This window comes from Corapipo altera, unplaced genomic scaffold (assembly GCF_003945725.1).
Source record: "Corapipo altera isolate COAL_440 unplaced genomic scaffold, ASM394572v1 62, whole genome shotgun sequence".
In the NCBI taxonomy this organism is placed as follows: domain Eukaryota; kingdom Metazoa; phylum Chordata; class Aves; order Passeriformes; family Pipridae; genus Corapipo; species Corapipo altera.
In genome coordinates this window covers 10,869,425-10,895,089 of record NW_020884894.1, presented here as the reverse complement: position 1 = coordinate 10,895,089, position 25,665 = coordinate 10,869,425, and the positions used below count along the sequence as shown (strand labels likewise).

General features: G+C 42.9%; 1 protein-coding gene and 2 non-coding genes across 9 annotated transcripts in view; all 3 read left to right on the top strand.

The window, feature by feature from the left end:
- Positions 1–25,665, top strand: part of CNOT1 (CCR4-NOT transcription complex subunit 1) — a 55,587-nt gene that overhangs the window by 23,812 nt on the left and 6,110 nt on the right. For 4 of the 7 annotated variants that reach the window (XM_027646508.1, XM_027646509.1, XM_027646510.1 and 1 more), the window contains exons 17-41: positions 1,317–1,467; positions 2,848–3,049; positions 3,509–3,655; positions 4,781–4,905; positions 5,696–5,982; positions 6,800–6,878; positions 8,034–8,264; positions 9,508–9,648; positions 9,927–10,106; positions 11,511–11,627; positions 12,049–12,159; positions 12,748–12,825; positions 13,145–13,322; positions 13,817–13,947; positions 14,926–15,222; positions 16,428–16,568; positions 16,667–16,771; positions 17,348–17,467; positions 18,291–18,482; positions 19,999–20,141; positions 20,736–20,844; positions 20,937–21,106; positions 22,168–22,399; positions 24,431–24,679; positions 25,311–25,474. In XM_027646508.1, coding sequence (XP_027502309.1) covers positions 1,317–1,467; positions 2,848–3,049; positions 3,509–3,655; positions 4,781–4,905; positions 5,696–5,982; positions 6,800–6,878; positions 8,034–8,264; positions 9,508–9,648; positions 9,927–10,106; positions 11,511–11,627; positions 12,049–12,159; positions 12,748–12,825; positions 13,145–13,322; positions 13,817–13,947; positions 14,926–15,222; positions 16,428–16,568; positions 16,667–16,771; positions 17,348–17,467; positions 18,291–18,482; positions 19,999–20,141; positions 20,736–20,844; positions 20,937–21,106; positions 22,168–22,399; positions 24,431–24,679; positions 25,311–25,474 — 4,080 coding nt within the window. The remainder of the gene's footprint in view (positions 1–1,316; positions 1,468–2,847; positions 3,050–3,508; positions 3,656–4,780; positions 4,906–5,695; positions 5,983–6,799; positions 6,879–8,033; positions 8,265–9,507; positions 9,649–9,926; positions 10,107–11,510; positions 11,628–12,048; positions 12,160–12,747; positions 12,826–13,144; positions 13,323–13,816; positions 13,948–14,925; positions 15,223–16,427; positions 16,569–16,666; positions 16,772–17,347; positions 17,468–18,290; positions 18,483–19,998; positions 20,142–20,735; positions 20,845–20,936; positions 21,107–22,167; positions 22,400–24,430; positions 24,680–25,310; positions 25,475–25,665) is intronic. The other 3 variants (XM_027646514.1, XM_027646512.1, XM_027646513.1) reach the window with 3 other exon arrangements.
- On the top strand, positions 1,794–1,929 carry LOC113949027. The gene has a single exon (XR_003528314.1). It is a non-coding gene; the product is annotated as a small nucleolar RNA SNORA50 (small nucleolar RNA).
- On the top strand, positions 10,941–11,079 carry LOC113949026. The gene has a single exon (XR_003528313.1). It is a non-coding gene; the product is annotated as a small nucleolar RNA SNORA46 (small nucleolar RNA).

The following is a 25,665-nucleotide window of genomic DNA, read 5'->3' as shown; positions in this document are numbered from 1 at the left end:
CACTTCTTCTCAGTCCCTCTCTCAAGAAAGGAAGAGGCTTCTGTGTAATTGTGCCTTGGAAATGAAAAGGCTTTTTCCTGTTTTGTAAGAAAGGGAAAAAAAATTAAAAAAATGCAAGAGATGTGAAAGTTTTATTCCAGGAAGCTGGAATTTCCCTTATGGCGACAGTTTTGTTGCTCTAGAGGTGGCTGACTCTGGTTTCTGCCTCTCAGCCCACCAACTTTGTTTGCCTCAAATGCAGGCTGGTTTTTTTGTCAGTGTGTAAAGGAACCAGCTTGAGAAACAGTTTATTAAATGTTTGTTGCCCTGTATGGAAAGCTGCTCACCCACTATATCTCCCCAGATTCCCCTGTCTCTCATGGGTGAGCTTTTCCCCACACTGCATAATAAATCACTGGCTTTGGAGTAAAGCTGGAAGCCCTTGACTAACTGTGTGGCCTGTAATGGGATACCTGCCAAAGCTGAAGGCTGCTCTGCACTTTGTTTTCCTGCCTTAATCACCAGGATGGTTCCTCTGTCCTCCTTTTCCCCCTCATCCAGACAGTTGTACAGTAAAATCTTGTGAAAATTGAGTTAAAATGAGGAGTCTCCAGACAAGGTTAACAGAGCAATAAAGCTGTGTTGGTACAGTTGCACCATTACAGGGAGGAATCCTCACCAAGAAAGTAAAACTAAAGTTCAGGAAAGCGTAAATAACTTGCTGTATTTTCCAAGAGGAAAATGTTAGTGTTCTGTTAGGATGTTTGTGGTTAGGTGTGTCAGCAGCAGAGCTGGCTTTCCTTCCAGTTTGGGAACCTGGCAGTCAGACACAGAACACTTTGGGAAGAGGTACTGACTGCTCTCAGTTGTGCAGTGACTTTGTGCCTAAATTTGAGTTTTCTGATGTTTTTTCATTATATTTACCTTGAATAGTTGAGTTTCCTGCCTCTGTTTTGATTTAATGTCAGTGTGTAAAGCCTGTCTTTCAGTTTGTAGACAGATAAATTTCAGTGAAGCAGGTGGTGGCATTTACCTCTCCTGGGTTTTTTGTCTTTGTGTGTGTATTCCATGTATCTCCTCTTTGAGAGAGACCTTGTGTGTAATGAGATTCAGAATGGGAATGATCACAAACTGTGAAGTCTGAGGACAGGAAGGAGCCTTGGGGAGCAGGTTTGAAAAAGGGATCACAGCATCATTAACTGTGTTTTAATTCACAAGGCTGAGCTGTGCAGAGCCCACGATGTGGGCGCCAGCAGGGCTGTTGTAGATGGTCTGCTCTTCCAAGAACTGTTGCAGCCATGCAAGCACATATCCCAACTGTCCTGCCTCTGTCCTAGGAGTGTTTCTCAGGAGCTGTCAGAGACGATCCTCACCATGGTAGCCAACTGCAGTAATGTCATGAACAAGGCTCGGCAGCCCCCGCCTGGAGTGATGCCCAAGGGCCGCCCGCCCAGTGCCAGCAGCCTGGATGCCATCTCACCTGTTCAGGTACAGACCAGGGCTGCCTCTGCACAGGGTGCCGTTGGTTTAGTGCTAGTTCTGCTGTAGCAGTTGAGCTCCTTCTGCAGGACTAAGTCAAACGTCACCTGGCTCACGTAGTTCTGTGCTTGCATGTCTGGATAACTTGCTTGTGACTGCAGAATGTTGTCTGAGGGTTGTAGTTCAGAACTGCCTTTCACTTCACAAATGTCTGTAAGAAGTAACTGTGAAGTATTACAGGATGGGAGCACTGGAGAGGGACAGATGTTTGGTTTATTTAAAGTAACTGAGGCTTTCTTTTAAAGTGCTAAAATTTACTAAGAGTTTTGAGAATTAAGCACTGCCTTTGAACCTGATGTGTCTTGTTTGTAGCTTCACGGGCCAAGCCACAGTGCTAGAGCATAAGGACTTGTTATAACTGGGGCTCTTCAGCTCTCAACTGAACTGCTCTTTTAAAAACAAGGTACATTTCAGTTACTCCCTGCCACTCATCATCCCTTCCTCCTCTGGGAGCAACACATTACAGACAGGTTTTGCTTCTAGCAGTTACATTCAATTTTGAAGTGGTGACAGGCTTTTCACATGAAATAGTGGCAATTCAGCATTTAAGAATGACTGAATTGTCAGTAGATTACATAAACTAAACACAGAGAGCAGTTTCCTTGTAAATTGTTGCTTTGTTGAAGTTGCTCATCAGATGTACCAAACATCTTGGCAACGTGCTGCAAATAAGTGATACGATCAAGCAGAGCAGCAATTGTTAGTCTGTAGTCATGCTTTCTAGTGGGTAGATAACACCATTTTCTGCTGTTCCTAGTCAGTTCCTTGACTTACTGCTTTGTTAGCCTGTATTGTGCCTTCCCTCCTACTCATCACCCAGGTTTTAATGCTTTTTATTGAAGACTTCATTCAGGTATTTAGGTGGGGAAAAGTGGGCATATAGTGGGATCCTTCAGACAGTCAAAAATAAAAATACTCTGTAAGCTTGAGTCGAAATACCTTTTTAAGTCTTGGGGTGAGGTCTGAGTTTGCAAACTGCAGAGCACAAACTACTGTAGTATAAAAATCTGCAAGTAAAAGTAAATGCTGCTTATTATAAGCATTTACTGCTGTGTTACTCTTTAACTGCAGACCTTGGAACAATCAACCTTTCTGTAAAAACTCGGAGAGAATGGGATTTCATGGGATTGTAGAAGAAAAATGAAAGTGCATTCTCTAGACAAACTGATCTTTTGGGGTGATCTGGATGACTTCAGAATTTACAGTAACCATGCAGAAAGGCTTTTCTCAGAAATGTTTTGATAGGTAGCCGTCTTTATGCAGAACATGCCAAAAATCAGCTGGCTTTTGGTTTATGGATGTCTGTATAACCTTCCTCTCTTCGTTCAGATCGACTCGCTTGCAGGAATGGCATCTCTTAGTTTAGGTGGCTCAGCTGCTCCTCACACCCAGAGCATGCAAGGCTTCCCTCCAAACCTGGGCTCTGCATTCAGCACTCCTCAGTCACCAGCAAAAGCGTTCCCCCCTCTCTCCACCCAAAACCAGACAACAGGTTTCAGTGGCATAGGAGGACTCTCTTCACAGCTTCCAGGTACTGCTGTTGGGGGGGGGGGAGTGGTTTGTTTTTGACATGGCAGAGCTAAGGCACTGTTATTGCTGAGGTTGGAAATGCTGGTGGGTTAGGTGCTTCCTTCCCTTTGAGGGTGGGACACCCCAGGGGACAAACAACTGTGTTGTATGGGAGGGAGTTACACACTGCTGGGTCATTGCTGAAACAGCACTTCAGAGAGTTGCAGCTGCAAAAGGTAAAATGTTTAAGAGTCAAGAGGGTGTTTCAACAAATTCAGCAGCGTCATTTTAGGTTGGGACAGAGATGAATTGCTTAAGTTAAAATTGCTTGATATTAGACAGTTATGAGGATTATAAAGCTGTTGAGTTCTTGGAAATGACAAGTGCTAGGAGGAGTTATAAATGCATACTGTGAGGGTGCAACTGAGATGACCAGTTGTTTACTTTTCAGTAGGTAGTCTTACTACAGGTTTCTTTTCAGTAGGTGGTCTTACTACGGGTAGCCTGACTGGCATAGGAACTGGAGCCCTGGGCCTTCCTGCAGTGAACAATGACCCCTTCGTGCAAAGGAAGCTGAGCACATCTGGACTGAACCAGCCTACATTCCAGCAGAGTAAGATGAAACCTTGTAAGTGGTAGTGTTGTCTGTGGCTGTGAAGTGTGACTGTGGTCTGCAGTTAATCTGTGTTTCCTTCAGGGGGAGGCTTGGATCTATAGGTGGTAAATGTTAGAAATGTGGCTCTTGTGTTACTCCATTAACCTGAAAAGGTGCTTCTAGGCTTGTATCCTGGAAGCTTGACAAGTGCCCTGGGGGGAATTAAAAAAAAACTGTTAGCATAAAAATACAATGTATTACAAATTTGTGTTTCTGTCCTTTTTCTGCGGTGCTGTGTTTTGAACAAAAGTGTTGTCCTGTTCTTGAACAGAGAAAATTGTGTATGTCTGGTACCAGGGTCCAGGGTGTTTTGGGGTTTATTTGTAACAAGGTTAAAGAAAGCTACCTGAGTAAGGTGGTGTTGCAGCAGGGAACTTAACAGGTGAAGCAGTGAAATAGGCTGCAACACTGAATACAAATAAGACTAACAGAAGGTTAGGAAGGTAGTTTTTGGAAGGAATAATTTGGTTCCTGACACTAAGCCATTATCCTTAAATGATTTATGCCTCTGCAGTATGCTCAGTGAAGTGTTGAAGCAGTCAAATGTTCAGGAAGCACAGCCATGTGCTAAACCTTCCTCGTTGCTCTTAGGGAGGAGCTGTCAAAGAAGCCACAAGTAATAACAGCAAAGTTACCTGTCTTTGCAGATGTACAGGGGAGGTGGCTGTAATGACCACTGGTTTATATTTTGGGTCTTGAGCATTCAGTATGAACTTACTGGAAGCTCACTGACTGGCCTGAAAGTCTGTGTGCAAGTTTGTGTGCATGTCAGTGTTGTGTAGCATGCTTTATTCTAGTCTGTTCTGCATTCATTCATTTAGTTGTCAGCTGAGGTCAGCTTGGGATGCAGTGGATTCTAGGAATACAATTGTGAGGTTAATGCTATCTTAGGATTCAGGTTTTTTTTAATAAATATGGCATGCTGGAAACAGATTTTTTTAAATAACAATTCCTGTCTAATGGAAAGGTTAAATAATCCTGCCTTTTAGAACAACTAGCAGGTTCTGTACAGATTGGTAGAAGAGTTGAAAAGGACTGGATGAAATCCTGTCTGCCTGAAGTTGTCCTGAGCATAATACCTGTTCCCTTTTTTAACAGCTGACTTATCTCAGGTGTGGCCAGAGGCTAATCAGCACTTTAGCAAAGAAATAGATGATGAGGCAAACAGCTACTTCCAGCGTATTTACAACCACCCACCACATCCGACCATGTCTGTGGATGAGGTGAGTTCCCTTCTGCAGCAGCTGCTGTCCAGAGACTTGCAATAAAGTTGATAGCAATTATTCCTTCACGTTTTAGTGGAAAATAAAAAAAAGGGCTTGTGGTAGATACTTACAGCATTGCTTTTTGGCTTGGTTGAAGTTGTTTTTGCAGCAAACTTGCAGTTGATCATTACATTCAGCTTTGACTTCTGTGGACTGAAAACTTTAGATGTCTAATTAACACTCCTAAAATGCTGCTAAGTGGGAAGGATTCGATGTCGTTTGGAAGCCTTTGTGTTCAAAATAAGTGCTAAAGAGTGCCTTTAAATAGTCTGTATAAATTATCTTGAATACATGTTTTTTAAGTATCTAAAAATGACTACAACATCCATATATATGTGTCCCAAGTTCTACCTTCTGAGCTTTTGATAATTATTTTGGTTAGTCTCTATGAGAGTAATTATTGGCCTGATGTACTTGCTCTTTGAAGTACCTCGAGTTTACTTTAATGTATTTGTGTGGTTATAAATTATGGAGGACACAACATCAATTTTAATTTTTCCGATTTGAAAGCGATGGAGTAGGCGGTCACAAAAAAAGTTCTGTGTGAGGACAGTTACTTAAAATGGAGAAAACTCCAGTCTGAAGAGGAAGCTCATTGTAGTGATATAGTGTTTGCTGGCTTTGTGGTAACACAGTTTGTGGTAACACAGTTCACCCGGGTAGTCGCACACACTCCTGAAACGTGAAGATTCGGAAGGGCTGGGAGAAAGCAAAAACCCGTTGGTAACAATTATCAATTTCTTTGCAGGTCTTGGAAATGCTGCAGAGGTTTAAGGACTCCAACATTAAACGTGAACGAGAAGTGTTTAACTGCATGCTGAGGAACTTGTTCGAGGAGTACCGGTTCTTCCCGCAGTACCCAGATAAAGAGCTGCACATCACAGCCTGTCTCTTCGGGGGGATCATAGAGAAAGGACTGGTTACTTACATGGCCTTGGGCCTGGCCCTGCGCTATGTTCTCGAAGCCTTACGAAAGCCTTTTGCATCCAAAATGTACTATTTTGGTATTGCTGCACTAGATAGATTTAAAAATAGGTGAGTGTGGGTGTTTGGTAACTTCTAATGGTGTTGTGTTGTGAATGTTGAACCTGCTCTAATGGTGCAGTGCAGGATTGCTGGTATGGGTTAGGAATGAACACAGCTTCAGAATTGCTTCAGAGATATGCTGAGCTGAGACAAAAAGTGTGAATGTGCCAGTTAAAGGCTGACTTTTCAAAATGAAAATGTTCAGTGTGGTGCCTGTATAAATGTGGGGCAAACAGATGCTGAAAATTAGTGGACTTTGTTTATAAAAATAATTAGTGGTGAGTTAGATGAAATTGTCTGATAGAAATGGAGCAAATGTAGTCACTCTTCACAGATGCATTCCAGTGGAGTGCTATTTGTGCTGTTCCTTATTGAAGGACTGACTAGGAACTAAGCTCCAGGGTTTGGGTTTTACACAGAAATCTCAAGTATGGCAAAATAATCTCAAAAAAAAAAAAAAGCTTTCTCAAAGCTTTTAATGAATTGCAGATAGAGGAAGTTCTGGGTGTGAGGGGTGCTGTATAAAATGCACTGAGCTAAACTGCAAATTACTTATCCAGTAATCTTATTGTAAACACTAAACATAAATGCAATTGTGTGCTCAGTCAGAAGTATAGAGATGTAGGATAAGATGAGTTGCTGTGAATAAACCTTGTGTTTTACTGTTACACGAATTAATTTCAAATGGGTTTTGTGACAGAAAGTACTTTGTAGAAAATGATTTATAGCACAGCTGCTGTAAGGAATCCAGAAGTAATTCTGTGATGCAGTATGGGAATGACATACCAGTCTGATATTTCTGACTAATGTGTGTTTTGTCTGACAGATTGAAGGACTATCCCCAGTATTGTCAGCACTTGGCTTCTATTAGTCACTTTATACAGTTCCCACATCATTTGCAGGAGGTGAGTGTGTATTAACAACACCAACTCTCTATGATTTGAAATTCTTATGAGCAGATTTCTGTTTTCCTTTGGAAAAGCAGTCTCATGTATCATGATTTTAGCCTATGTAGATCCACAGAATCAAATACCTTTCCTTAAAGTTTTTTCTGTGGGATAGGGTAAGCAGGTGAAGGTGGTTATCTGGTATCTTTCCTGTTTCAATAAATCTCTTTGGGTTGCTTAAGTTGAAATAGGTACCTGAGTATAACTGAGTGATCCAGCACTGCACAAAGGATTTGAAGTGCCTCAGTGGATTCATATTCCAGTCCCTTAAAGATTTGGAGTTTTCCTAAAATAGAGGACATTCAGCTGGGTTTATACAGTTTCATACTCAGACCTGCTAAAATAATCCAGGAAAAATTTCATTCCTGAAGGTTTGATGAGAGCCACGGGAATACTGTGTAGTCCAAAGCAGTGTTCATCATGTGGTGTCGTGTTGGTGGAAATAAAGAAAAGCTAATCCCAGTGGCAGAGCTTGAGAGCATGAGCTAAATAAGGAAAAATATTCCACTGAGGTAGAGAGACCTCATACCCAAAGCTGAAAAGTCCAGTAGCATTCTTGGTTTCACTGACAGGTTTCAGACTGTATCCCTTAAATGACAGTCTGATGTTACCAGTTTCTGAGGAAATGTATAACAGTGGGGAAGAAGCTCATTTTTTTACTATGGAGCTACTTAAAAATATGTAATAACTTGAAGTTGACCATTTCAGAACTGTGGTTTTGCTTATTGATGGTGAACTTCAGACTTTTTTATGTAGCTGTTGGAGTTCTTGCAGTAGACTTCTCACCTGCTTTGTAACCTGTTTTTTGATGTTCACACCTTACTCTTAGGTTCTCCTCTTTGACTCTGCTGTTTCAGGCCTGGGGGGATGGGGATGGAGTTTTTTGGGTAGTGCTGCAAAATTTTAAGGGTATTTAGTCTCGTGGTGCTTGGCATCAACCTGTTGAGGCCAAAAGGTAGAGTTTGAGGCTCCTCTCCAGTAAGAAAGTCAATACTGACAGGCTGTGCTTTATAAGGGTATACAGTTGTAGTTTGCAGATTCCCTTATGGTAATAGTGTTGAATATATATTTTAACAGTTGTTGGCAAACCTGTGCTTTTTCACCCTATTTTAGTACATAGAATATGGACAGCAATCCAGAGATCCTCCTGTGAAGATGCAGGGATCAATCACCACCCCTGGAAGTATTGCACTTGCCCAGGCTCAGGCCCAGGCCCAGGTTCCAGCAAAAGCTCCTCTTGCTGGCCAAGTCAGCACTATAGTGACCACCTCAACCACCACCACCGTTGCAAAAACCATCACAATCACCCGACCAACTGGAGTCAGCTTCAAGAAAGACGTGCCGGTGAGCACTGTGTCATTGTGCCCTTCCCAGAGGTGTTAAGTTGCTGCTCTGTATTGAATTCAAACTGTGATCTGTTATTTTGTATTTAAAGCCTATAAACTTTTTAAATATGACAAGCGTTTTTGTAGAGAGAAGGCATTTTTAGTCATTAAACTACACAATTACTTAGGTGTCAAGTTGAAATGTTTTTATTGAGGCTTTAACTGTCAGGACAATTACAGAACCATTGTTTCTCTTAATGACCTCCAGTAGGACTCTTAAAATAGTTGGCAGCTGCTGTTCTGCCTGGGACTTGAGAACACCTACTGCACACATCTGACCTGGCAGTTCTAACTGCATTAGGTTTTTCATGTCTTCAGTCACTTGCATCAACAACTCTCTGAACTGCTTGTCAGAGTTATTACAGGGTTGGCAGGTTGATACTATCGGCTGTTGCACAGAAAGGTTTGGGGCACACTTGGTGCCACGTGTTCACTGAGGATGGGTGGTGCTGGAGCTGTATGATGACTGATGCACTGTAAAGTTGAGCCTGTCTTGCTGCTTGGGGCTGTCCTTGAAGAGTTCTCTGTAGAGGAGGCAAAAGCCAAAGGTAGCTGAAAGTGTTGTGAACAGACTGTGGAGGACAGGTCATGGTGTAGCCATTACTGTCTTTCACCCCTGGTTATGTCGTGTAGATAGTTGTTACTTCGAGGTGTTTGTATTTTCCCACTTTAAACTCCAGTCAGGGTTGATATTTAAAACTGCATCTCCTTTTCCCTTAATTGCAGTGCACCAGGTGCTAAAGCCCTGGGGTTCAGTCCTGCAGCTGTAGGGACCTGGGTCACGTTCTGTTGACTTACACTTGACATGCTGCCTCAGAAGTGAATCTCAGGGATTTCTCCTTCCCAAATCAGCACTGAATTGCTCCTGGAGACTCCCTGCTGTGCTAAGAGCTGCTCACTATTGTACTGTGATTGTTCTCCTGGCTAAAATTGTATGCAGGCTGTTAGCCTGAAGGGTGCCATTGCAGTGGCACCTATTATATATGAATGTGCAGCAGCATTCTTCTGCTGAGTATTGATCATGATTTTTAGGGTAAAAAAAATCACTTGGCTCCTTTAGAGTGCTGCTGAAAATGAATCTGAGACATTAAATGTCTCCTGATAAAGCTCAATTCTATTTTGGCTTGACAGAACAGAGCAAAAGTTTCTTTTGATGTCACCCCTAGGTATTGTCTATTCTTAACTTTTTGTTCTCCCTGCAGCCTTCCATTAATACTACCAACATTGATACGCTGTTAGTAGCAACAGATCAAACAGAGAGAATTGTGGGACCTCCAGACAATGTCCAGGAAAAAATTGCTTTCATCTTCAATAATCTATCTCAGTCAAATATGACACAGAAGGCAAGTATGGAAGAATGCTAGTAAAAAAAAGAATTGTTTTTTTTAATCTGTATTTTTTATATATTTTTAAGTGTTTGCTGACAATATTTCTACAAAATTACAACTTCAGATCTTTGGATACTGAGTCACTGATTTCAAATATTTTTTTTTTTAGAAAAACATTAGTTTTAAAAGCAATTGACTGACCATAACTCTGTGTTGGTCAGAGCTGGCCCCAGAAGGTTTTGCTTATCTTCTCATCTATTCTGTGGTGTGCTTTCTCTTTGGTTTGGCCACAGGTGGAAGAACTGAAGGAAACAGTGAAAGAAGAGTTCATGCCTTGGGTATCACAGTATCTTGTGATGAAGAGAGTCAGTATTGAGCCTAACTTTCACAGCTTATATTCAAACTTCCTCGACACACTTAAAAATCCAGAGTTTAATAAAATGGTTCTGAATGAAACCTACAGAAATATTAAGGTGAGTAGTGCAAGTTTTCTAATACTTGGGTAAAGATTGGGGAGTGTTCTCTTCTTCTCATTCTGTTTGCTTATTATGTTGCTGATCCTCAACTATGGAATATCATTCAAAAATCTGCTTCCTAGCTTACTACTAAACTTAGAGGTTATCTTTATGAATACCAGGATTCTTTTCAGTTAGGAACATGCAGAAGATTTAAATTATATAACAGGAGAGAAAATCTGCATTTGGATTTATTTATGTAGGTGGACTCTAAATTTGTGTGAGATTTGCAAATTATAACCTAGGGAAAAATTACTTGTGGTGTGGTTGTTTTGTGTGGGGAAAGTAGAAAGATAAGCAAACCACACTCTGCTGTTTTGGTCTGTCCTAGTTAGAACAGCTGGGACCAGTTCATCACTGTATGGGTGTAACCCATGTATTCTATAGCCTTCCATGCCATTTCCCAGAAACTGTTATCAATAGAGCATTTACACCCTCTGCCCAGAGCAGGGGGCCCAACAAACACCACTCTGTTCATACCCCAGGGTGCTGGGTTATACATTTGGGTTTTGTGGGTTAGAACCAGTTGTTTGTCTGTATAATTGTACTTATTGTATTATTTTATTATTGTTATTCTGATTTATAATCTCTCTTTTGAGTTGGGTTCATTTCCCCTGCGGGTTTACCTTTAAACCAGCACAGGTCAAAGAGGAATAAAGGGGAAGGGAAGTGTGTAGAAAACGGGGGTGTAACAACCAACATTTACTAGAGGGCTAAGATAATGTGAAGGGGAGGAGGAGGAAGAAGCAGAAGCCCGGAAGTGATGAAGAGATGAAACAAGCTCTTGAACCAAGCACTATTTTTAAACCTGTTGGTGGAATTCCCTGACCGCCATGGGTTACGCTGTAGTGCAAAAGCATCTCCTGGCTCTTGAGAGCACAGCTGACCTTGCTCTATTCAGCTGATGCCCCTCTGAAGCTAAGGAACAGAACTAACAACATCAGAATCCTTGTGGCATGATTTAAGCCTTGACATGAGAATGAAATGGTTTCCCTAGAAGTGCAAGCTGTAACCTTCAGGTCTGTGATGAGGCTTTAAGAGGAAGCATTGCCTGCACCAAGTTAGGCTTTGCTAAATGAATAGTCGTGACAGTCTCGACAGAGTGAATGGTAAGGTCTGGGAAGGTGTAATCCTCTTTTTTGATCCTTTTAAAGAAATTAACTTTGCAGTCATTACAGAGCAGATTTAAAGGTTCCTGTCTTAAAGTAAAGGCTGCTCCAGTATCTCTCTAATGAGAGTGAAGCTCAGAACCTGATATTCTAAAACTTTGCCTTCGGTCAGATCAGCTGTTGGGTTTGGTTCAGAGCCTTGATAATCTTCCGGTCCGTTGCTCAAGCTGCTTTTTTTGTTTGTTTTCATTAGGTGCTGTTGACATCAGACAAAGCTGCAGCCAACTTCTCAGACCGCTCCCTGTTAAAGAACCTTGGTCACTGGCTGGGAATGATTACCATGGCTAAAAATAAGCCCATCTTGCACACGGTGAGCTTCTGTCTTTACAGATTGCCTTGGCTGTATGCTTTGATTGATATGCTGTTACGTTGTAGCATAAGCTATTTGGGATATGTTATCACCTTTCTGGTGCCTCTTTTTTGTGCCAAGTACAAAGTATGATTCCAGAGTTGGTCATTTAAGACTTCTAATTATTTTTTTTCTGTATCAGTAAAGTTAGTAGCTATATTTGTTTTGGCGAGAACTCGTTAATCCCATGTAAAAATGTAGATATGTAAATCTTTGTTCTAAAAGGAATTGCTGCTTAACAGTCTGTAAAATTCAAGGGCTGTCTTGACTCAACCTTGCCTCTATCTGAAAAGGAAGTAGTGTGTAAGTGGAATTTTGCAGTGTGTTTGCTGTTTTCCCCACCTTCCTTCCCAATTCTATAATCATTGATGATATTTTTCAGGATTTGGATGTGAAATCACTACTACTGGAAGCATATGTGAAGGGACAGCAGGAATTGCTTTATGTAGTGCCATTTGTTGCCAAAGTCTTAGAATCCAGTGTCAGGAGTGTGGTAAGTGTCTCTGTGCTGACAGAGTTATTGCTCAAGTGGCAAAATATTGTAGAAGGTAATCAGCTTTTGTCACAAAGTGAAAACTGATTGAATGCCATGGAGAGAAAGAAAAGGGATGCAAGGGCTTAAAGTGAAGGTGTTCTGTTTTGAGGGAAAGTACCATGTATTTTTGCCATATAAATGGTTGGTGTTAGCTGAACTGTGCTGTGGTATCCCTCAACAGAGCTTTAGTGAGACATGGAGGGATACCACTGAAGAGGTTCTAGAATATATTTATTTTTTGATTATTTTTTTTTTTATTCCATGCACTTTGACCCTGGTCAACTTGTCAGTTCTACCTGGCATAGAACTGATCTCTCAGAAGGACCAGGTCATTGTATTTCCAGTTTTACACTTAGCTTCCTAATGTAGTTCCAGTTGAAATTAAGTTACTGGACTAATTATTACCAGAATACTAAAATCCACCCTAATTGCAGCTGTGTACAAAGGTTTCCATGGCTGTATGCTTGTGTTCCAAAACTTCCAGTCATAAGCCATCCAGATGATTCAAGAAGCTTATGTAGCACTGTTCTCTTCTTTCTCTTGTAGGTTTTCAGGCCTCCAAACCCATGGACAATGGCCATTATGAATGTTTTAGCTGAGCTACACCAAGAACATGATCTAAAAGTAAACTTCTGGGGTTTTTTTTCTGTACCTACTGAGTGGGGTTTTCTTGACGTACCAGTCAAGAGGGATGTTGTGAAGGACCACGCAGCACTTCTTGCTGCTTTGGCATGGGGAGATTGCTTGGGCATTGCTTTATTTGGTAGAACTTGAATGCAACTCTTCTCCTGTGAGGTCAGAGTGCAAGATATTGGTCTGATCCTCAGTCACTGTTGGTCTCTGAAAGGTGTGGGTTAGAATGGGCAGCCTGGGAGTCGAGGGGCCTGGTAGATGTTTTGTGCATCTTCCTTGTGACACGTCCTAAACTAGAACTGTTTTGCAGTTGAATCTGAAGTTTGAGATCGAGGTGCTCTGCAAGAATCTTGTACTAGACATCAATGAGCTGAAACCTGGAAGTCTCCTGAAAGATAAGGATCGTCTGAAAAACCTGGATGAGCAGCTGTCTGCTCCAAAGAAGGATGTGAAGCAACCAGAAGAGCTACCACCCATCACAACAACTAGTAAGTACATCTATGAAATCCGTAATCACACTGTTGAAGTTCAAATAAGACAGGTTTTGCTATTATGAAGAAAAGTATGAAACTACATATGCTATTGTAACATCCTTGAATGCTTGGAAGCACTTGGATAGTTTTGTAATAGAAGTAGGTGTAGAGAGTCTGGAGATGGGAAGGGAGTGGAAGCTGTCACGGGGGCTAATTCTGCACGTGGGGTGTGTAGCTACTCCTTAGAAGGGAGTGAGGCAGGATGATCTGTTAACACAACATCAGGGGCTAAGCTGTTGTAACAGACAGCTCTGTTAGAATGTGCTGAAGCTACTTTGGAACTAATCATTGGGAAAATGCAGAGTGAAAGTTGCGAGTTTTGGAGGTTTCATAATGAAACTGCAAAACTTTTGGGTTTTGGTCATTTTCTGTTTTAAATATATATACTTGTATTTACAAGCATTTACTTTCCACTAATGGCTCAATACAAACCTATTTCTATTCTCCAGCTGCTTCTACAACTCCAGCTACCAGCACCACTTGTACAGCCACGGTCCCTCCACAGCCCCAGTACAGTTACCACGACATCAACGTGTATTCTTTAGGAGGCTTGGCTCCACATATTACCTTAAATCCTACCGTAAGTTTTAGAGCTGATTTGGTTTGCTAAAAGAATTTTTACCACCAGATTTGCCACAGATCTCAGCTGGTGGGAGCAACATTTTGTAAACTGAAGTTATTGCAGTCACTTTTCAAAAGTTATGGAGAGGTCGAGCGCTAATGAGTAATCCAGTGGAGAACTTTAGAGGTGATTAGTAGTTGCATTAGCAACCTGAGATGATCAAGTGGTCTTTAACTGTGACATTAGTATCCACTTCATTTCTGGCAATGTTTCAGTTGGGATAGTTGCTGCTGTGCTCCTTTTGACCAGTCAGTGGCTCAGCTCTTCAGTCAGTCTTTGCATTGTGCTCAGCTTCATCTTGGTAACAAAAACGATCATTTGTCCCAGTTTTGGATTTAACAAATATTGTAATAGCTGCACGTGGAGCAAGGGAGAACTGCCCAAGCTGGGACAGTGTAGTGGTTTGAACCTTGTTTTCCCCCAGAGGCTAAAAAGTGGTAACCCCCAGGGGTGGAAACCCCTGGAAGTTTTGAAGTTCTGTCCAATGAGCGCTCCTGCAGAAATGTAAACATATCACAAGCACTGGAAGAGAAGAGTTGTAGTTTGGGTTGTTGGAAGAAAGTAACCATGTTGTAGGAACTCACGAGGAAAGGGACCCGGAGCCCCTTGGGGCCTCTGGGGCCCCCCAGCCCCAGTTGGGGGCTACAGAGACTTGGAACAGTGTTAAACTGGACTATGTGTCTGTAGCTGTGAGCTGGGAGATGTTTTTCCATCTTGAGTGAGCAGAGACAGAGCAGAAGCGGCGGCTTACGTAAAAATCGTAGGGAATACTGGGTAAATCTGGACCCTTCCTTGGTTACAAACTGGTCACCAAGGAAGGCCTAGCCCAAACTACCACAGGCAGTGCACTTAGGAGTCGTTCAGAACCTGTGAATGTCTCGGGCAGGTGGGATTCCGGGGCGCTTCATTCCCTGACCTTTGCCGCTCCCCGCGCAGATCCCGCTGTTCCAGGCGCACCCGCAGCTGAAGCAGTGCGTGCGCCAGGCCATCGAGCGGGCGGTGCAGGACCTGGTGCACCCCGTGGTGGATCGGTCCATCAAGATCGCCATGACCACCTGCGAGCAGATCGTCAGGAAGGACTTTGCGCTGGACTCGGAGGAGTCGCGGATGCGCGTGGCCGCGCACCACATGATGCGGAACCTGACGGCCGGCATGGCCATGATCACCTGCAGGGAGCCGCTGCTCATGAGCATAGCCACCAACCTGAAAAACAGCTTTGCCACTGCACTCAGGGTAAGAGTCCCGTCGTCTGAAGGTTATTTCCAGCTTACAGGGCTGCAGGCTTCCAGCGTTAGCAAGTCAGTTCTCCACGCTGAGGGCTTGCTGGTTAATTACATGGCTTAACTAGCGTGGAGATTAATTCACTGGATAAAAACCTCATGACTCTTGTGGAGTTATAGTGACAAAAGTGTGTTGAGATTACAGCTAATGTCAGAACACACTTAAACTGCTAAGGTGGATCTTACTGCATTGCACACAAACTTCCTGACTAGCTTTTTATCTTGCCCCAGTGTCCTCTCGAGTTTAATCACAGAAGAATGTGTATCAGCAGAAGGAATTCAAGTTTTGTGGAAGACAGTGCTTTGTATTGCTGTGTTTGCAAAATGTCAAAGTGTAACTTAGTAGTCAGGTTTTTTTATCCCTGAAGATGTATGACGTTAATATAAAAGCAGTGGTAATCCAAGGAAGTTTTCTTAAAGGGTTAATTATAGAAGGTATTGTGTTGCAGAATAAGGGTTGTACAAGACACCTTAAAATTTGTGCCTGGCTCATTGTATGAAGTGGGTTAACAGAAGTAGTGTAGTAGGAGTTAATGAAAGAGAACTGAAAGGGTAGATCTTAACAGACAGGGAAGTCCAGCTAGAATGGGACAGGTTACCTTTATAGATGTATTCCATTTCTAGTGGCAGTTGCTGCTTTGCACCTTAAGAAATAACTCCATCTGTTCTGGGTTCTCTTAAAGCAGACTCTGAGAAGGAAAGAAGAAAATCTGTATCAGAAAGGGAACCCACTGAAAAAGGCTTAGGATGCTGTTTTGCACTGTTAGTGCTGTGCCTTTAGATCTTCTGATTACAACCTGGGGAGGGGTAAACCTTGTGCTGTGATGTGAGGCTTTCCCTGCATTAGCATCGCTGTGCATGTGTCCGTCTGAAGCAGGGCTTTATTTCTGTGCCCTGGAGATAGGGAGGTGGAGAAGATGGAGAACTCCTGCTGTTCTGTTCCTTGTTGAAAGTCTTTACTGTCGTCTTGCCTACATGTTTTATTCAAAGCTATGCAAAATTAAATTTATTGTTGTGTATTCCATGGGAAGGGAGCGTGAGCCTAAGAGCATTCCTCTTTATTGCTGGTGTTCTGTACAGACAGTGGTGCAGATTTGAGGGGTAGTAATATACAGGGAAAAACCTACAGCCTTCACTGATTATTGTGGTTTTCAATAGGCAGCCTCCCCACAGCAGAGGGACATGATGGAGCAGGCAGCTGCCCAGTTAGCCCAGGATAACTGTGAGCTTGCCTGCTGCTTTATCCAGAAGACAGCTGTGGAAAAGGCAGGCCCTGAGATGGACAAGAGGCTCGCAACTGTAAGTATGAGACTGCTGTCTTTTAAAAGTATTACATGTGCTCATATACATCCAGACTCGGTGTCTAAAATCCAGTGCTGTGTTTGTATTTTTCCCAGGAATTTGAGCTCAGAAAACATGCCAGACAAGAGGGCCGTCGGTACTGTGATCCTGTTGTGTTAACTTACCAGGCTGAGAGGATGCCAGAACAGATCAGGTTAAAGGTGAGGACATGAACTCAGCTCTGTGCTCATGCTGCTCTTTTCCCCTTCCTGATAAGAAAAATTGGATGGCACAGCTTCAGCTGAGCAATCCTGTATATTGTAGTCTTGCCTAACAGTGCAGCTGCTGTTATCTTGATTAGTATGGAAAGACATAACTATATTGTTCCAAAAGGAGTATTCATATAATTTTCCTCAATTCCTTGAAGTCATAAGTCCTGTCTCTTGTTCTGTGCTGTTCTTCTCACTGAAGGATGTCTTGTCTGTTTTGTTGTCTTCCCTCCTTTATATTTTCTTCCGTTAAAGGCTCTGTAGCATGTGCTTTCAGCACAGCATTTCTCAGTATTCAGTTGTTTCTGTTTCTTGAGTGTGAGTTTCAGTTTTAGAGGAAAATCCTCCTATTAGGTGTCACAGGAGAGACAGGACCTCAGTGCAGCACAGCTGAATCCTACTTCTTGCTGTCTAGGCCACTCTGTTCAAGAATGTGACTGAGCAGCTGCCTGTTACACAAACTGCCTTCATTTTTAACTGCCCCAGTGCTTGTCAATGAGGTTAATGCCTGTTCTTTTCTTTGCAAAGGTTGGAGGTGTGGACCCCAAACAGCTGGCTGTTTATGAAGAGTTTGCACGCAATGTCCCTGGCTTCTTGCCTACCAATGACTTAACTCAGCCTACAGGATTCTTGGCTCAGCCTATGAAGGTAAAGGTTTCTGAACTAATCAGCTTGAGAGTACTGTAGCCCTTTTGGAGACTGTTGGAGAGCTTGTCTTTTGCCAGAAGGACTCTTACGAGTCAGGTGTTTGTATTGTTTGAGAAAGGTGGTTGAAAGATGTACTAGTTCTAATGACAGAGTAATGGCAACATAAAACTTCCATCCAGTCTGAGGGGTTTGTAACCCAAATTGGGATAAGTTCTGCAAGTTATGATTACTACATGTAGTTCTAGTAGTAGTGAAACATTTTATTCAAATTTCAGGTTACTTTTGCAGGAAGGTCATGGATGGCAAGCATGAATTTTGAGCAGGTTTTTGTATGCATTGTTGGTCTTAAGGACTTAAGGCCTTAGTGACAGGACAAGGGGGAATGGCTTCAAAGTAACAGAGGGCAGGTTTAGATTAGATATTAAGAAGAAATTCCTTGTGAGAGGGGTGAGGCACTGGAACAGGTTGCCCAGGGAAGCTGTGGTTGCCCATCCCTGGAAATATTCAAGGCCAGCTTGGGTGGGGCTTGGAGCAACCTAGAATAAGTGAAAGGTGTCCCTGCCCATGGCAATGAGATTGGAACTACATAGCCTTTAAAGTCCCTTCCAACCCAAACCATTCTGTGATTCTGACTGCCAGAATTGGTTGCACTGCTTTACTTGCTCATATTTGTGTGTTTAAAATGCCAGCATAACAAACCACAGTACTGCAGAGGTGTAAATTCTGGATGCTGTAATTCCTGAAGCAGAAGAGTCAGTCAGTATTTGAGTGTGACAAATACAATCCTTGCAAAAATCACTGATTCCCACTTTCTCTTAAGCAGCAAGCTTGGGCTACAGATGATGTAGCACAAATCTATGACAAATGTATGACAGAACTGGAGCAGCACCTGCAGTCCATTCCACACACCCTGGCCATGAATCCTCAAGTCCAAGCGTTGCGGAGCCTCTTGGAGGCCGTGGTGGTGGCTCGGAACTCCCGCGATGCTATTGCTGCACTCGGGCTGCTGCAGAAGGTGAGTGCTGACAGTTCTTCTCTGTAACAACTTGTCTGGAGTTTATTACTCATCTGGCTCGTGGATTGTCTTGCTGGTGACTGTTTCTTCATGTATGCTGTGGAACTTGTTTGGTGAACAGTACCGAGCTGCTGTCTTTGGAAATTCGATACATAAATTTGGAAGGGAGCCACGATGTTCACTTGGTGGACTGTACACACAGTGTCCAGGCTGCTGTGGAAAGAAGCTGCTTGCTCATTCCTCTTTTCTGCAGGACAGGGATTAAACAGAGGGAAGACAAGATGATGTGTTCATTCATATTATGACAGTTCAGTAGGGAAACCAAAAACTGTGTGTGCAAACAAAACAAAAGTAAAAATCACTACTTCCCATCAGCAGGCAGATGTCCAGCTGCTTCTTGGAAAGCAGGGCTTCAGCACATGTGACATTTGCTTGGGAAGGCAAACATCAGAACCATGAATGCCCTTCTTCATCCTCCTGTCCCTAAGCTTTTATTGCCGAGCACGATGTCATGTAGTGTAGAATATGCCTTTATTCAATTTGGATCAGCTGTCCTGGCTGTGTTGCTTCCCAGCCTCTTGCCCATCCCCAGCCTACCCACTGGTGGGAAGAGACAAGAGTGGGAAAGGAAAAGCCTTGGTGCTGTGTAAGCACTGTTCAGCAATTGGCAAAACTCTGGTGTGTTGTCAACACTCTTTTCAGCACAAATCCAAAGCACAGCACCATATGGGCTGCTGTGAAGCAAATTAACTCCATCCCAGCCAGAATTTGTGAGGCTGTACGAGTGGGGAGTGTTGCAGTGAGCTCTGTGAGCTGAGCTGGCACCAGTGCCTGTGTAGCAGTGCAGAGCAAGTGACAGACGTGGAGAAAAATCCATTTGAGAGTAGTGGAAGAATACTGAGCTGTCTGCCTGAGGATCCAAGAACAGTGCCAAAACAAGAGTCACTGAAAGCTGGAGAGAAACTCTGTTCTTCTCTGATAGTGGTTTGTACCTATTAAAGGATCCAGTCCTGAGTAGGACTTGACCAAATAAATTCTGCTGCCCCTGTGGGACTCGTCTTCTATTTGCTGTAGACTAACACAGAGGCATCTCTTGAGTGCTGCAGCTCTTTCTCTGAGAAACCCACTCACTTAATTCTAGCAGGCTCTGGAAGTCTTTTGTCATGTAGTTTTCCATAAGCCATGTGCTGAACTGCTGAGGAAGCACGGACTTAGAGAAGCTGCAGCACCAACTAATGCACTCTGTCATATTATTTGGTGCACATACAAAACTAGTGGGCACAGAGAGACCTGTTTGTGGTAGTACAGCTGTGTACAGTGGACTCGTAGATGCCATAGTAACTGGTCAAATCCCACATGGTCTTACCAAGGGGACAAACACAATTACTAAATTGATTTATTTTTTTTTTCATGTCTCTTTTCGAGTCTTCTGGTGATAACTCTTGCTGACGTAACATGCAGAAGATTTGGAAGAGGACTTGTTTTTTCCTCTGCTAACAGGTTACATGTGTTCTAGGCTGTAGAGGGCTTGCTGGATGCCACCAGCGGGGCTGACGCCGACCTCCTGCTCCGCTACCGGGAGTGTCACCTGCTCGTGCTGAAGGCTCTGCAGGATGGGCGTGCCTATGGATCCCCATGGTGTAACAAACAGATCACCAGGTCAGCTGTGGGGCAGCAGGGACACTGGTGGAGCTTTGGTTATCTTCTGGGAGTTCCCTTGTTACTCTGAATCACTTGCCTGTTAATGTTTTGCATTGCTGCAGTTTAGACAGGCAAAAATTACTGGCTTTTTTTTTTGTCAAAATTAACTACATCTTCTGATAATGCTGTTTCACCCCAGAACATGATAGGAATCTATAATGGAATTTAAGCATTAGAGATGCTCTGGGCTTTTTTATTCTCCTCGTTTTGCTGTCACAAAGTGTGTGACATGGCATATGCCTGTAGCAGAAGCACTAGTGCTTCAGCTAGGCAAGATGTGCCACTTTGTCCTTGAAAGAGAGGCTTCTTATGCTGAATAAACCAAAGCTCTTGAAGGGCTTTCATGGCCAGTTGTGCAGGGCAACAAGTGCTTGAGTCTGACTGTTGTGAACTCAAACATTACCTTAGAGAATGCTCTGGAAGAGGCTTCTTTTGGAGCTGAGTAGTGACTCACAGTGAAGAAGGGCACAGTTTCTGAAGTGTTGAATCTGACTTGCTTCACTTAAGCTGTGTTGTCGAGGTACACTTTGTAAAAGAAGTCCCTTTCTTCAGGTGCCTGATCGAATGCAGAGATGAGTATAAGTACAACGTGGAAGCTGTGGAGCTGCTGATCCGCAATCACCTTGTTAACATGCAGCAGTATGACCTTCACTTGGCTCAGGTAAAGGGAACCTCCTCTTTTGGAGAGGAGATGCAGTCAGCCCACTGTGCGATTTGTGGCTGGGCTTTTAATTGCCTTTTTTGTGTTGACAGTCCATGGAGAACGGCCTGAACTACATGGCCGTGGCATTTGCCATGCAGCTGGTGAAGATCCTGTTGGTGGATGAGAGAAGCGTCGCCCACGTAACAGAAGCAGACCTGTTTCACACCATTGAGACACTCATGAGAATTAATGCTCATTCCAGAGGAAACGCCCCAGAAGGGTGAGACTGTAACGCTGTGCAATCTGTTACTTTTTTCTCTGCTCATTTATGATTTGAATGTTATACAGGCAATGTCTCATATCATTCAGTCATACAGCTTTAAACTTCCTCTAGAGCTGCAGTCCTATGTTAATTTAAACTGTCACTCTAATGTAAATGTGCTCATCTTAGTCAAAATAGAGGCAACTGCAGCAACATGTGAAGCTGAAGGCTCAAGCAGGAAAATCTCTCTATGCACTGTGCTCCAGAATACTGTAAGAAACTTGTTTGAATTCCTGCTTTATCTCAAATTCAGGCAATATTCTTTTCTGTTAATATGTTAATTTGTTAATCACAAGCAGTTAATAAGATTGGACAGTCCTTTCTGTTTAGAGCCTACAGAGCAATCCTCCACCTGTCTCACATGGCCTGTGTATCCAGCAGCAAGTAACTGGGCAGCAAATGTTGCCACAGCACCTGGAAATACCTCTGGGACTTGCAGGCTCCTAAGGTGGAAGCAATTGTTGCTGAATTTGAGAACAACATGGATTGGAGCTTGGAGAACTCTGGATTGCTTATGAGAGCATCCAGCAGCTGGCTGGTGGCAGTGGCTGCCACTGTCAACACAGCTGCCAGTGGGAGATCTCAAAACAAAAGTCCATTCATCCAGTTGGTGTGGATAGACTGTCTTCACTGTATGGGTTGACTTTCACTGCAGCCAAATTCGGTGCCCCAGTCAGGCTGTTCAGCACTGGCATCTCACTATCTGGGAGCATTTTAGGGCTCCTGAAGTCTGCAGAAGTGAAGCTGTCTCTAGTCCCTGGGGGTTTTGTTGCAGCACTCTGCTGTACAAACTGGAGTGGAACTTCAAAGCTTGTGTGATTTCAGTGTTCCTTCTTTCATCATAAATGTATCTGCTTTCATGACTTATTTCTGCTATTCCAGTGAGGACTGAAAGATACAAAGATTTAGTTTAAGAAATAATTTGCTTTCTTTCAGCTCTATTTGACTGAGCTTCCAGTTCCTTCACCTTCTGGGGGAGGAGGAATTCTTGACCCAGCTCTTGCTGTCTGTTGCATTAGGTTACCCCAGCTGATGGAAGTGGTCCGATCAAACTATGAAGCAATGATTGACCGTGCTCATGGAGGTCCTAATTTCATGATGCATTCAGGAATTTCCCAAGCTTCTGAGTATGATGACCCACCAGGCCTGAGGGAGAAGGCAGAGTACCTGCTGAGGGAGTGGGTGAACCTCTACCATTCAGCTGCAGCAGGCCGTGACAGTACCAAAGCATTCTCTGCGTTTGTTGGACAGGTAGAGCTTTTGGAAAGAAAGGTGCTTTTTATTCAACATAAGTAGGGTGTGATGCCCTCCATTTTAAAACAGTGTTATAACCTGTGTTAGGCATCCTTTTGAAACTTCCAGGTTTTGACTGTCAAAATTTTGGCTGGTTTTGATGGCAGGGTTCTGCAGAAACCCCTGTCCTCCACCAAATCATGTTCTTCAGATACTGTGGGAACAAGCTGTCTGTTCAGACCATGAGCTCTGAGATAAGTTTGGTGGGAAAAGAACTGCAGCTGAGATAGCTGTTGGGAATAGTAATGAACCTTCACTAGTGTTACTCCTTGTGGGTAACAGTAAAAGCTCTGACAGCCTGCAGAAGGAAATTGGTAATAGGGATTCAGGTAAATTGTTTCAGATCATGTGGACAAGAGAATCCCTCTTCAAACTCGAATCATTAGTGAGGAAAAACTTGAAACATCATTAGCTGAAGTGCTGCCTAAAATTTAAACAACCTCCAACATGTCACTCTGGGGCACCTTAACAGGTGTGATTTACAGCACAGATCTGCCTTCCAGGTGTGATTGAGAAGGGAGATGCCCTCAGTAGCCCAGCAGGTGTGGTAACAAAGTCCCTGTAGATCTGCAGTCATGCTCCTAAAACTGTGTTCCTTGCAGGCAGCTCCTTGACTGCAGCTGCAAGGAAGCCTCTGTCCATTGTGTTCATTTTAAATGTCTGTGTCACTGCCACAGAAATGCTGCAGAATTTGCAGCTATGAGTGAAAAGAGGTTCAGCCTACAGAGTATGGATAAAGATCACAACTGATGCAGTGGTTTTTTTCATGTGACTTTAGTGTCCTTGTGTACTGGCTTGTAGACAGGTTCCTGTTGGTCTGACTTCTACTGTGTAGCATTTTTGAATGTTTTTAATAGATATTGTGCTAAACCCACTTTTTAAAGAAATATTTTCACTTATTCATGTGACTTCACTCTTTTTTGTTACCTTAAATCATGCTTCTAAAACACATTTCAGTGTAGTTTACTCGTAATACTCAATGCACTTTTTTGTACACTTCACTGCTTACCTTTTATAAATATTTGATCAGTTTTGAAATAGTAATTTAAATATATTGAAGTGCAGTGTTTATTTATAATTGTTTCCTTACAGGCTTTAATGATGGGTCTTACAGAGATTTTTTTGTAATAACTGCATTTAAATAAGGTTCTATCCTGAACTTAAATAATTTTGGCTGCTTAAGTATTGCTTTCTTTCCACTAGTCTTCAGGACAAGAAGAAGCATAGAACTTTGAAGGCAGATACATAAACTCCTTTTTTTAATTAGGAAAAAGTGTTTCTCCAGAAATACTAGAAGTCTTCCACATGATCTCCAAGTTATCAGTTATGCTGTTTTTATAGCTTTATGTCTGTGCAGTAGGAGTTTAGAAATAGGATGCTTTATTCAAAACCCCAGAAGTTTCTTGCAGTGTAATTTGTTTCCTTTTGGTGGTTTTAATTCTGTGGGTAACAAATAAAAGGAGATCTCTGGGGTTTCTTATATATATATATTATTAAAGCAGCCCCCCAGTACAAAGCAAAAAAAAAAGCCCACCCAGTTTTTCTTCATGTAATGTTCATGTAAGGAAAATTCAGTTTGCTAAGTAGTGATGGTTCCTGAGGTAGGAGCTGGAATCTGCCCTTCCCAGAGCTTGCACTCCCTGTTTGGGCTCCTAAAGGCCCAACAGACTGAGCTGCTGCTGCTGCCTCGTGCTGTCCTTCAAGGTTGGGTGCTGGTGGCAGAACTGACACTGAAAGGGGCTCCTCAAGCATGCTGATGGTTTAAAATATTTGAGATCCAAAAGATTCCATTTGGCAGTAAATATGTTTGCTAAAATTGTGTTGCCACCCTCAGATTGCCTTGCAAATAATTATCTCTGTGGAGAATAGGGTAAAAATTAACGGTGGCAGGCAAGGTGAGCACTTTGTAAAAAGGTTTGTTGTTCTAAGTAAACTGTAAAATGAATTTTCTGTGATTGCAATGCTGAGGTTTTTTCCTTCCCTGCACAGATGCACCAGCAAGGGATCCTGAAAACAGATGACCTGATCACCCGTTTTTTCCGCCTTTGCACCGAAATGTGTGTTGAGATCAGCTACCGTGCTCTGGCAGAGCAGCAGCACAATCCCGCAGCCAACCCCACCATGATTCGAGCCAAGTGCTACCACAACCTGGATGCCTTTGTGCGACTGATTGCACTGCTGGTGAAGCACTCTGGGGAGGCAACCAACACAGTCACAAAGATCAACCTCCTGAACAAGGTTGGGGACCCTTCTTGTGCTCACTGCGTTTTAACATGTGTTGTTGGCTGTGCCTTTGCTGATTAAAGATGGAGACCTTAGTGCAGGCTGCTGCTGGAGTGTCAGATGAGGACTCTGGGTTGGTCACTGAAATGATAAACTTCTGAGTGAAGCATCAAGATGCTGAGTGGCTTTCTTGTTCACAAAGATTTTTGTCTCAAACCAACCTGAAACTCTTGTTTCAGGCACTTCCAGGCACGCCCTTGTGCCTTGAAATGAAAAAGCCAGCTGCTGTTGTTTTGAGGCATTTGAAGTGTAGTTTAAGGTTGGTGATTCCTGAGTGTTTGCCTTGATGTTGTGAGGGCCTTTCCTATGCTCTTATACTACTTGGTTTAAGGCTGGATGGTCTCAAGTAGTTAAGACCTTCCAAAACTGTTCAGTCAGTCATTGTGATTGTGATCCAAGGGACAGGGAGAGCAAACAATAGTGGTTGGGAGTTGCTTAAGCAAATTGCAACGTTCATTTATGCAGCACTTCCAATAACTAGGATTTTTGGTTCTTGTTATAATCTACTGATGGTTAAAGTATTATCTATAGATCAACTGGCAAAGTAATTCTTGCTGCCACCACTGAAATGTCTTGATCTCTTTAGGTTCTTGGTATTGTGGTGGGAGTTCTCCTGCAAGACCACGATGTTCGGCAGAGTGAGTTTCAGCAACTTCCTTACCATCGCATTTTCATCATGTTGCTGTTGGAATTAAATGCTCCCGAGCACGTGCTGGAGACCATCAACTTCCAGACACTCACAGCTTTCTGGTATGTATTTGGGATTGGCCACAGTGCTCATCCTTTCTTGGTAGGACCGAGGTTTTTCACGTAAGGGCTGTGACTGTTCTTTTGTGGTGGCTTAATCACCTTTGGAGTAACTGTTTCTCCCGTGGACTGTCCACTTGCTTGATTTAAGGACAATGACTGGTGAAACCCAAGATGCTCAAATGCCTTTGCTT